Here is a 12,285-nt window from a genome sequence, read left to right on the forward strand (position 1 = left end):
TTTTTTTCAAAGAAATTTAAACAACAAATGCAATCTTTTTGGTATCATTTAGCAAACCCACATACTTGCTTTGCACAGTAAATTTCTACTTGTTTTTTTTTTAACTGAAAGATGTGTATTTGTTATATACAATTGCCATACTTTAAAGATATTTAAAGAAGAAATTATATGAAGTTGCGTGTGTGATTGTGGAGGTCTGGATTTAGTTCTTTTGAATCTATGTTCTTTGACTATGCTTGTATTAATGATCAGATAGCTGTTCATACTAAAAAGCGTAAAATAATTTCTATGATTTTAGTTTCCAAATACTCTCGGGCATTTTCATCTACTCATTTTTGTAACAGAAGAAAAGAAAAATCATATATAACATGTCTTTGGAAATCCTTTTTGCACTTTTTGTTTCACATAGAAAAAAATGCAATCTTTAAATTCCACCTTCTAAATTAATTGACATACAACTTTTTTTGTGATATTTAACCCAAAGGGTTTGTCATTTCCAGCTATTAGTGTGTGATAAGCTTTCACATTTACCCGTAGTCCTTAAACGTCACTGTAGAAATGTAAATGTCATTGTTTCAAAGTCTGGGTACTTTATAATTGGGTAATAACATGATTTTGATATTGAACTTGAAGTGGAAAGTGTTCCATTTCCAGCCCAAGACTACATGTATACTTCAGTATTTACATACTGCAAACACTAATCTATTAATATAGCCATTAAACTACATTTACTTTCTTTAATGTTACATATAAAGTTATTCAACAAACTTCAAGTATTTTGAAAAGCTTAGAGAACATCTTAGGATAGAGTTATAGAAAAAAATAGCTTGAAATAAAAGAATAATGCATTTAAATGAACTGAGGTAATTTACTCCCCCCATTACCTATTGTGACAAAACCTTACTTCTTAGTTGCTCTAACAAGACTACTCAGTTCGAGGTTAGGCAGGAAAAAAAATGGTATTTTAAGAATAAAGCCTAAGAAACAGCCTTTATAGACAAAAATATTGATAAATTCACTCCCACTGATAAGCAATAAAATAGATAATTTTATTGTATACATCTGAGTGTATGTGTTAATGATAGGTTGAATGCTTCTATTTTAACAATAATATTTCCTGAGCTGAGCTGAGCAGAATAAAAGGCCAAACACAAAGACATTTAAAGAAGCAATAAAAATGTTAAAAAAAATTGGGGGCAGGGGAGCAAGAACGTTTTACTGTATTAACAGGAAATATCTTAATTTTAAATCTTCATCATTATTTTAATTTTTAATGTAATATTTAACCTCAGGTGACAGATACGAAGAAATACAGATTGTTAAACTACATTTTAAGTGGTTGAAGAAGACCGGAAGAGATAACAGGATTTTTCATGACTTCATACGACCACATCTTCTAACTAGTGGGCAGCGAAGTTTTTATCCTCAGAAAGAATGATAAATATTCTTTCAAAATAGATTAAAAGGGATGAGTTTGCAATCTCAAGCAGTAAAAAAACCCCTATATCTGGCATAGATGCTGAGGCCAGCAAAGTTACCTGCTGTGCTTATAAAAGCCTCATCCTGCTACTCTTTAATCACATATTTTCATCTTGCTGAATTGCATGACTATTAACAAAATTTAATTAACTTTCCCTTTTCACTTATTTCTACATTGGCTTCTGCCAATGTGAGATAGACTGCGTTTACACGTATTTTTTTAAATTAGGAGCAGAAAGCATTACAATATTTGCAGAAAGATAGATTTGGAAAAATCACTTGATCTTTGTAGTATTTATACAAGGAGAACATTTGGGGTTTTTGAGTTCTTTGTCATCATATTATATGTTTTTTTGTGGTTATTTTCATTAAGTAAATAAAGTTCATCAGCTTTAAGTTGAGACATACATTTCTTGTAAAAGAACTACTGAATTCTTTTGTAACTGTATTCCTTTCTTATTTCTTCCAAAGTGAACACTGGTTTCTTTACTTGAAAGATTTAAAGCTAAACACTGTATTACAAAAACACATTGTGTTTATCTTTAAAAACATTCCACTTGAAAGATAAAAGTTTCTCCACTAAAAACAAGTAGTATTTCACTCTTAGAACATCTTAAAAAGCTTAAGGTGTCAAAACTAATTTGTCAAATTGAATTGCTTTTGCCCAAAAAAGTGATGGTATGGCTGTGCAAATAAACTTTAGTTAGCGAAAGTCATCTTTAAACTACCTTTTCTTTCATGAAGGAAGCTGTCCATTTCCATCCCCTATTGCCAACTGAATAACTTATCATCCTAATGCACAACCCAATTTAAAATTCAAAATAAAGAAATGCAACAGATAAATTTCTGTATTATAGATGTTCAGTGAAAAAGGGAAACGCACAATTTATATAATGAAGGTTCTATTCATTTTTCTTATTAAACAACTCAATGGTCTTATTAATCAAATTACTTTCTAATTAAAGGCTAATTGTATTCCTGTCTATACCATTGTGGAGGCTTCCACTATAGCAGAACTGATGAAGAAACACCTTGTAAGATGAGACTACTTCACTACCTCTCACAACTCGTCTTCTGTGTTGTGAAAATGTAATGTATTGGGAAAACAACAGCAGACAATCAACATGGATTTTCCTGTCCTCTTCACCTCACTGAAGCAGCTAAAACCAGAGCAGCAAAGCAGACTAGCTACTCTGTAGCCTTGAAGAGCAGAATTCCTTACTCCTGGCTCTTCAGGGATTTGATCATCGCACAGTTAAATACTTGGCAAGTATATTGCTATTGATAGTTTCAAGAAACAAAAGCAAAGTCCATTAGCCAAGTGTACAGCCCAAGAAAGCATGCAATGCATGTTCTCGAAAAGATGGTGGGGGAAAAAGTCTACATAGTCACTCATGCAACTTCTAGTAGTCCTTTTGTCTGTTGTTTTCCTTACTTTTCAGTCTGGCGGACTACACCTACTCTTCCTCCCCCTCCTCACAACCCTCACTGAAATTCAGTCCTGGGTAAATGCCAAAATCCTAATTTTATTTACAGAAGCAGTGAAACTACTAATATCAAAGTCCTTTGAGGCCACAGTAGAGAAAACGTCATGATTTGCTTTCGATTATTTTGAAAAACATTTTAATAATGGAAGTATGAGAAACAGATAACATTGAACAACTGGGAAAACTAAACATTGTTTCCATTGGGTTTGGATTGAATTGAATCCAAATAAGTGTCTAAGCAAACTTCTTATAATTATTAATACGTTTATGAGATAGTCATCACTAATATGTAGTTCAATATTGTTGAGATGCAAGACAGCAATATTGCAATGTTCTGAGGACAGTCTAAGTAAACAATCAATGCAGAGACAACACAAACTAATAAATTGTTATAACAATTACTGTTTGTGTCTTTGCAACTCTGGCATGGTTCCATAAATTAGAGTGGTATATGAGAAGGCAATCATATCATATTGTACCACTTACCATTACAGACCACTGAGAATCTGAACAACAAGCATGAAGTATAAAATATGTTATAGTTCAATCAAAAGCTTCTGCACTAGATAAAATGTTTGCTTGAAATTTTCTGGTTTATATTATGCAGCAAATCAGACACAATGATCTCTGTGCTCTTTTCTTGCCTCAAAATCTATGGAAGTCCCATGTGGCAAGTGAGAGGGTAAAGATAGGAAAAAAGTGAGATGGACAAGAAGGAAAAACAAAGCAGAGATGAAAAAGAAAAAATGTGAGGAGGATGGGGTTTAAACTTTTTATAGATTTTTAAAATCCAATTAGCAAGTCTAATTTAAAAGTACAGAAACTACATGACAAGCTGTTGACTAGCATGTGTAGCTATTATAAACTAAGTTACAAGGAAAGCTGGTCAAATATTTTCCAGTGGAACAGTATTCCATCAGAAAATGCTAATGGAATGGAACCAAACCTTCCATAAGAACACAACGACTTCTTGAAAAGTTTTGACAGAAACCAGGCAGAAAGGCAGGTTAAATTACCAACGTGCCTCTTCATCTTTTCTCTTGTCAGCCAGATGGCTGGTGAGTAGGCTGCCAGGCTGCTTGGCTTCTGGTTTTCACAGAGTCCCTGACTTCTTGCCTGATGGGCTGCCAAACAGCTGGAAAGCCAGGTCTCCAGGAGCTCCTAAGCTTCTTGGCTTCTTATGGTCTCCAAGCTCTCAGGCAGCTGCTTTGCATGGAACTTAGGACCTGAGGCTCCCCAATGAGGGAGATATGGGTTATGCTCTTAGTTTCCCTTTGCCCCCCAGCTTTCAGGTTATGTGTTTTACAGGAACTGGACTCCTGTATTTGTAGACCTCAGGGCAATTTATGGCAGTCCATTCAGGATCTCTAGGGTAACATATCTATAGGAGGCCCAAACTCCTCATGATAGTTGGTTCACTAAACTTCTAGGCAGCCTGTGTCAAGAATAATTGGATAGGCTGGTTCTGCATGCACCCTGGCAAGCATGGCAGCCAGCTATGGATTCACCCAGTCAGGTCTAACTTGCTGGGCTTCCTAAATCTCCAAGGACCCTAGTGCTCTGGAAGGCCTGAAGGGCAAGCCAAAAATTCCTTTTTGTCTCTCTTATAGTACTCTTTTGAAGTTTAGTTCATAACAAACACTTAAAATTTGGGAAGTCTACATCCAGATATCAGGGATTAAAAACTGCATAAAAATGAGATCACATATAGAGAAGTAGGTATGATTTATGTTAAAAATGATAATGTCTAGAGAAAACAAATAGGAAAATGGAAAGAGAGCCGTAAGAGCACTAAGTTTGAACTGCCAAGGTTTCTGTATAGAATTGCAAGAGGCATAGCAAGGCAAACAAAGACACTGGAAAATGGTGTACATACTCAAGCAGGGAATTTTGACATTATAAGCTTAACCAAAGAATGGTAAGTAAACAAAAATGTATTGGTACTACTTAAGAAAAATTTTTAAAATATAAAACAAATGAACAACAGTGTGCATTATGGGGCATGACTGATCTTTATACACTACAGTTTTAAATTAGTAAAATGTGTAAACAAAGCATCTTAATTCTTTTAAAACAGCAAATAATTTTATTTGTTAAATATCAGAAGAATTTCCAAGTTCAACTACCTTTCTTTGTTACTTTTAGTAAAGAAATGTTCTCCGTGGTTTTATACATATGGTTATGTTAAAATTTCCATAACAAGCAAAATCTATATAAGAATCCTAAATAGCATGGGTCATCATCAGCATATTTTCCACCCACAGGTTAATTCCAGACTGCTGGCTCCAGTAGAAGTCACTTCCTCAGTATATAATACTTTTGCAAGAGCGAAGGCTACTTGACCTTCACACATACCTATCTCATGACCCTTCCCTTTTAAACCTGGTTTAGTGTGTTGTGTGGGTTTTTTTGTGTCAGCATGGACACGCTCTTTCCCCATATGTAGGAAATACACAGACAACTTTAGATGGCTGATCATCCTTCATCACAGCCATGAAATTCCACTGCAGAGCTGAAAGGGATGCAATAACTTGGGGGGGAGGGGGGAAGAAATCACGCTTTATCAGAAAAGTGTGAGACGTCATTTTACAAGTACATTTTAAGAAAATAGAATAACTTTCCCTCTCTCTTCCCTCAAATCCTCAGTCTCAGACTGCTTACATAAATTATTTTGATAGACTTTGTACGTAGCTGGCTTCCTGAAGTTCTTTAAGAAAGCCTTTACAGTTGTAGCTATAACAAAGGCTAAACCTGAAACTTTGAAAGTTAAAAGCTGATACGCAAGCACAAAGGACAGAGGAAAGGATGAGGCCTGACATTACCATTCCTGTTCTAATGTTTGCACCCAAAACTCTACTAAATATGAGGACGGAAAATAAACTCTATAACTTTTTTCTTTTTTTTATTTCAAGACATACTATTTAAAGGTTACTCTGTGAGGAAATAGGTATTTTCATACAAACTCAAGCTGGCAGTCTTCCTCTTATTGGCACAATGCCTTTGGATGAATTTTATAGTAGACCAAATAATATCTTTGTAGAGTTTCTCTAAATTTTTCTGTTTGGGCTGATGTATGTTGGGAGAACACTATAAATACTGTTTTTCAAAGAAGCATCATAACCAAATATTGCTGTTCCAACATCAACAGAGTTGAGTAGACTTTTCTTAGCCATTTTTCATAATCATTTGTGTTTCTTGGACAGTGCACTTACACTTTGTCATTACCAGTGTGCCTGCAGTAGTAACTTTTCCTTTTGGAAGTAAGGAACTAATTAATAAGAATCTGCTTCTATTAAGATAGTTCCTTTGAATAAATTACATTCTTGTCTCTTTAAGTCTTATATTGTAAATGAATGTATGAACTAATTTATCCAAAATCATTAGATATTTGTCTAAGACTCACAAGTAGCACTCACAGGTGCTATGCAAATTTTCTCAGGAGAGTTCTACCACCCGAATGGTATCACTGCCAGCCTACCTGTAAGATCTTCACTTTACAAGAAATTCTTAAGGCTAAAAATATTTAGAACTAATGCTGGCATACAGAAGTGATGACTGATACCAAACCAATATTATGACTGTCAGAGCTGTAACGGTTTATGTACCACAGTGTACAATTTATATCCTCTATTTAAAAAGTCTTAGATCTGTCATGGACCAAATATCACTGACCTATATCATATTGCTGTAACAAACAATATCACTTAGGTATATCATACTGATACAATTCTATTCTATGGGAAGTACTCTGAACCAGCTACCATAATGTAACTGTCGACATATGTAATCTAGGATCATGGGAACTTGGATTCTACTCCCTTTGCAATTAACTTCCTGTCTAACAGCAACTCCCTTTGCAATTAATTTCCTGTCTAATAGCAGGCAAACTAATAGACCCAAAAGCTTAAAACTGGCTAGCACCTAAACATTTTGAGAATTCAAATCTTGGCCTTCTGTGACTCTCATCCCCCTAACGGTAAAACAGAAATGGTAGATTATGGTGAGAGTAAATGCATGAGAGATAATCATGTACTCACATACTATAACAATAACAGCCCTATCAGTATAATAGATGAGCTTCTAAGATTTTATATCATATAAAATAACCTTTAAGTTGTATTTACAAGAAATGTCTATGCAGAAAAATGGATGCTGCACTACATTGTTATAAAAATTTGTTTCTGATACTATTAACAAGTTCTATTTAATCTATGAAGCTCCACACTACAAAAGAGAACCACTACAGCTTCCACAAAAGAACAGAAAAAGAAAACAAATCCAGATGCCAAGCTCACAGCTATTTGAAACATGGTTTGCAGTCCCAAGCACAGGCTTGGAAAAGCCAGAATGCACATAATGCTTTTAAAGTCATATACTTATTACTGCTTTTGAATCAAGCACTGCATAAACCAAAGTGCTTTTTGGAAGATCATGTAAATTGTTGAATATTATTAACTTTGAATTAAAAAATCAAAATTTTGTTTAGATAGAAATAGTTACTGCACTTCCACAGTGTGGCTATAATCGCTGCTTTATACATATTTCTTTCCATTCAGTGTCAGAGGAAAGGGTATTATTAGTAGGCTTGTTTCAGTGTGCCACTCTGCCTCGGTCTCACACAAAGAACTCTTTGTGGGGTCACAGATTAGCATTTGGGCAGGCAGCCAAGAGAGATGAAAGGAGGATGGCTACACTAAGGATGTACATAGCTTACACTCATCAAATACCCAGGGGAAAAAACAAGAAAAAAATCCATGTAGTCTATAATTTCAGTAGCTGTCCTCTATCTCCTTAGTTCCTGAAAAAGTGCTTTTAGTGAAAGCTCTAGCAATGTGGAGTTCTACTCTGGCAATACAGGTTGCAGAGTATTACACGTAATAAGTACTACCTCAGTTCTGAGATAAAGTAATATTTTAATATTCAGTTATAGCAATATTGTTCAAGACAGGCAGGTATAGTCATATCTTGACAGATGAGACATGTAGGTAACAAAAAACTTTATTATGCTGGAGTGTATATGTTTAAAAAAAAGAAGGAAAGATAATTCTGAATAACCAGCATGCTTGAAAAATGGCAAGCAAGCTGCCATTGTAGAAATCATTGTGAAGAAATAGAAAATGCTTCAGTTATAAAAATCAAGACCAAATGTTCTCACAATACTTTCATCCATATATCTGTATCTACATCCATCCATCTATATAAATTAATAGCAACCTTACAGTGTTCAGTTTCAAACAGGAAGCACTGCCTGCAAAAGATGCTAAGGATATCTAGCACTTTGAAGGAATTTCCATTCTTTACATAGTCAGGATCTCAAATGATACGTAGAAGGACATATATTTGTGGTACAGTAGAGAGAAGATGCAAAAGCTGCATTAAATATGGAGGTAAATGGAAACGGAAGATATTACTGTACAAGGATTAAGGATAAAAGTCTACTTAGTATTCCAGGAAACTTCTAATGGGAAACAAAACCTTTCCCATTTATTTTACCACAGGTCAGTGGTAAAAATTCACTGAAGGTGACTTACAGCTTATACTCACCATTTTATCTCTATTTGGAAACTGACATGAAATAAATGAATAGCTCAGTCTTCTGTGCACAACTGACCTGCACAACAACCACTATTCACAACTGGCACTTTTTGTTGGCAGTCTGAGCAGAAAATCTAAGGATTACCTTGGCACCGAGTCTGAAATATGCTCTGAAACCAAATGATGGTCTCTTGAGAACACAGCTGAAGTACCTCATAGTGGAGAACAACTACAACTACCTGTGCTATTCATAGCCTGTGAGTAGAAGCTTTCTGTTTTCGGCTTTGTCAGATTTTCAGCATGCTTTATTCAAGAACAGCATGTTTAGGTCCTGATAAGTTATTAAAATATATTTTCCAAATACAGTAAGCACTGTAAAGGCAAAACAGAATGCTATAATGAGTGCGAGATAGAGGACGATTCACTTTTGAAAAGTGAATACATCAGTTTTTTTAAGCAGTTAACAGAATGAAATAGAGTGTAAGTAGCAAACAGTAGAGTATTGCTGGAAATCATCCAAAATATAAAAATTGTATGTGGGGGTATATATATAACAAAACTATTACTTTAAATACTTTCTTACCTTAGCATTTTCAATGCAAGGACAAATAGCCCAAGCTGCACTTGCTTGAACATCTGGATTAGGATTTTTCAACAATGACCATAACAAACGAACTCCATCTAGACGGTCAATTATCCTATTGCAGAAACAGACCAAAAAAAGAGATAATTAATTATGGAGTAGACAATGTTGAATTTTAAATTATATCAGTTTGTTTGGAGCACTGCTTTAATAAATATTGGTATAATTTTCTTTAACATATTGTTTTGCTTTATGTAAGTGCTTGTGCTTTACTGTCAGCTAATTGCCATCAACATAGTCAGTAAACATTGCTTACTATAGCAGATGGATGTGAACAAATGATGTAAAGACAGAATATGTTTTCTAACTAAATCTCATTAATGCTGTTTACTTTTTTCTCAGCACTGTCATTCAAAATGCTTATAGAAGATAAAGTAAACTACATTATAACCAGAACTCATATCAACATGAAAAACTTTTTAATGATTTGCATGCAAAGTGAAATCTGAATTCAAGCATACTGGCTTCTTTCATATAGTAACAAATACTTTCCAAAACAAATATTTATGCCCAAAACTCTGTACTTAACTTTTTATTCAGTCTATGCTTAATGTATTTACCTTACTCTATGACATATTTTAAAATACTATGTTTCTAATCTAGCATTAGAAATTAAAATGGTCACGCCACAGTGCATCCTTTGTTGGGCACGAATAATGTGTAACTTGTTTCCCATGTGTTCCTTACCAACAAGGCTAACACTGAACACTATGTTATAATTACTTAAACACACTGCAATCAAAGTATCTTCATGACTAGCTGAAAAATGAATTATCATCAGAATCATCTCTACACCATCTGTGTTATGTTTACATATCAATCAGGCTTGGGGATCATAACTTCACATGAGGGTTCAGTGAATACCTTAAGCGGAAAGGAAGGTCAAACAAAACTTAATAGCCTTTACAAACATGCCTTTTTTTTCAAAAAAGATATGTTAAACCCAAAGCAGATGAGCTGAAGATAAAGAAAAACAAATATACCTTCATTTTCTAACCTCAGAAGTAAAAATTCAATTGTATAAAATTAGTCTACATCTCTAATTGTAAATACAAGAGAAATTTAAATACAGGTTGTGCTTAAAAACATCACATAAAACATCTCATTTGTGTTCACAATACATAGGTTTGCCAGGAAATTTTTAAACTAATTATAAAATCAGCTTTGTATGTAATCCTACCATTATTTGAAGCAGAAAAAATAATTAAGGACATGAACTCTGCCTAAAATATCCAAGGATTTTATTCATAATGTTTTTATGCAAACTGGTTAAACAACTATGTTTTTCAAAATAATACTTTTTTGCACAAAGCTATGGTTGAGACACTATAAGTTATTTAAGAACTGCTAATTTTAATACAGCTTATTTTACAATCTCAGCTCCAAATCAATTCCAAGAAAATCACCATTCAAAGGACAAATTCAGAAATCTTAACACATCAGAATAAAACAGCATGATCAGAAACTACACGATTACATATATATGTTCAACATAGTAAGGATGACTTAAGTAAAAGCTTCAAAACAAGCTTTTAAATCCCTCCAAACTCCCAACACTTTTAAGCAATTTTAACTTTCCTGTCATTTCAGAAAGCACAAGGAATTTTTTCCTATATTGGAATTAATTAAAAAAGAACCCATGAATCTTTCTTCTAGTCAAGCAGAGTACTGACCATTTACCAACATGAGGTACTTCCTCCCAAGAGGGGCTAAATATAAATGACCCAACTCCAACCAGTATATAAAAATCAAAAGATAGAAGCCAAACACTGAGCTCAGCTTTTTCCACCACACTTCAAAAAACAACCTCTAGGCTGATTTGTCTTTCCTTTCTATTTTTTTGAAAGCTTCCTTTTCAATTTAAAGTTTACTTTCATTTTCTTTTCAGTTTTCTTGTCTTCTCTTCAGCTTTTCAAGGCAAACTAGCCTCACTCTATAGTTCATTTTCTAAAGAAGAGTTTTACTTTTTGTTGGAAGACCAGAAAGACCAGTTGTCTTACACTCAACAGAACAATTCACAATATCTGAAAGTGTAGCCCTCTGTCCATTCAACATGTATAAAATCAAACTAAAAAACAGTACGGACAAACCAAGCAACTCTCCAAAGTACATTGTTCATCACTGATTACTGCTTTCTCTCAGTTACACTAGATCCACTCAAATGAAAAGAACTCTACATACAAGAATGATGCTCTTAAATTCATACTGGAAGAATTATTGTTGTGTAATCACCATACAAGCACAAACTCTTTTATTTTCATGTTGCTGAGAACATATATTTGCCAATTAAAGAAAGCATTGCTAAACAAGTGACTAATCCTTTCTCAGTTCAATTTTTTATCTGTCTGTGGTTTCACTGCACAATGTAGCAGATGAAGAAACTGGGTGTTAAATGAGCGTATCTGCTATAAAAGCAAAGGGAACACTAAAATAAATGGCCTTGCAAAATGTTTCCTCTCTAATAAAGTGCTAAGACATTAGTTTCCTTTCTATGTGAAAATTCCTTTTTAAAGTGGACAAAAATATACATTTAGGTTTCTTTACAAATAAACAAAGAAAGAAATGGGAAAATAGACCTGCAATCTTGAAAATTTCAGCTCTGATGGCATTACACTAAACAATATTCTGATTTGCTTTTGTATATAGCTTTTGTATCTCATTTTCTTCCCAAAATTTATTACAACATTATTAGCAGGATGCTGTAATAAAGCTACTTATCACAATAAATACAAGCAAACATACCTTAAGTTTTATTTTCATTGGCATTCAATTCTGTATTCATCCATAGCTAGTATATTAGTCACTCTGTGGTTACAGTCACTTAAATGATATATTTTATAATAATTTGTTGACATTAGGATGATAAAATTAAAATACAGTTAAACCTGTATTAAACAACCACTCACAGGACTGTTAAAGGACAGTTCTTTTAATAAAGATGCAGAATATTTCCTTTGAAAGCTGAAGGGAATCTCATAAAAGCTGAAATAATACAATATTTAGTTGATATAAAAAATCTTAATATTTAATATTTTAAAGTTCAAATATTTAACTACTTTATAGAGTAGCTGAACTACATGTATGTAATGTATCTAATATATAGAACGCTAGTTCTAATTAATAGTCAAAATCTTAACAGGC

At 33.7% G+C, this 12,285-nt stretch overlaps 1 protein-coding gene across 1 annotated transcript in view; it reads right to left on the reverse strand.

Moving 5' to 3' along the window:
• The window catches only part of ODAD2 (outer dynein arm docking complex subunit 2), a 92,756-nt gene that overhangs the window by 33,963 nt on the left and 46,508 nt on the right, over positions 1–12,285 (reverse strand). Inside the window, 1 exon segment of the mRNA XM_075143983.1 lies at positions 9,085–9,199. Within this exon segment, the coding sequence (XP_075000084.1) occupies positions 9,085–9,199 (115 nt within the window).

The sequence above is a fragment of the Calonectris borealis genome, chromosome 2 (genome assembly GCF_964195595.1).
Source record: "Calonectris borealis chromosome 2, bCalBor7.hap1.2, whole genome shotgun sequence".
NCBI lineage: Eukaryota > Metazoa > Chordata > Aves > Procellariiformes > Procellariidae > Calonectris > Calonectris borealis.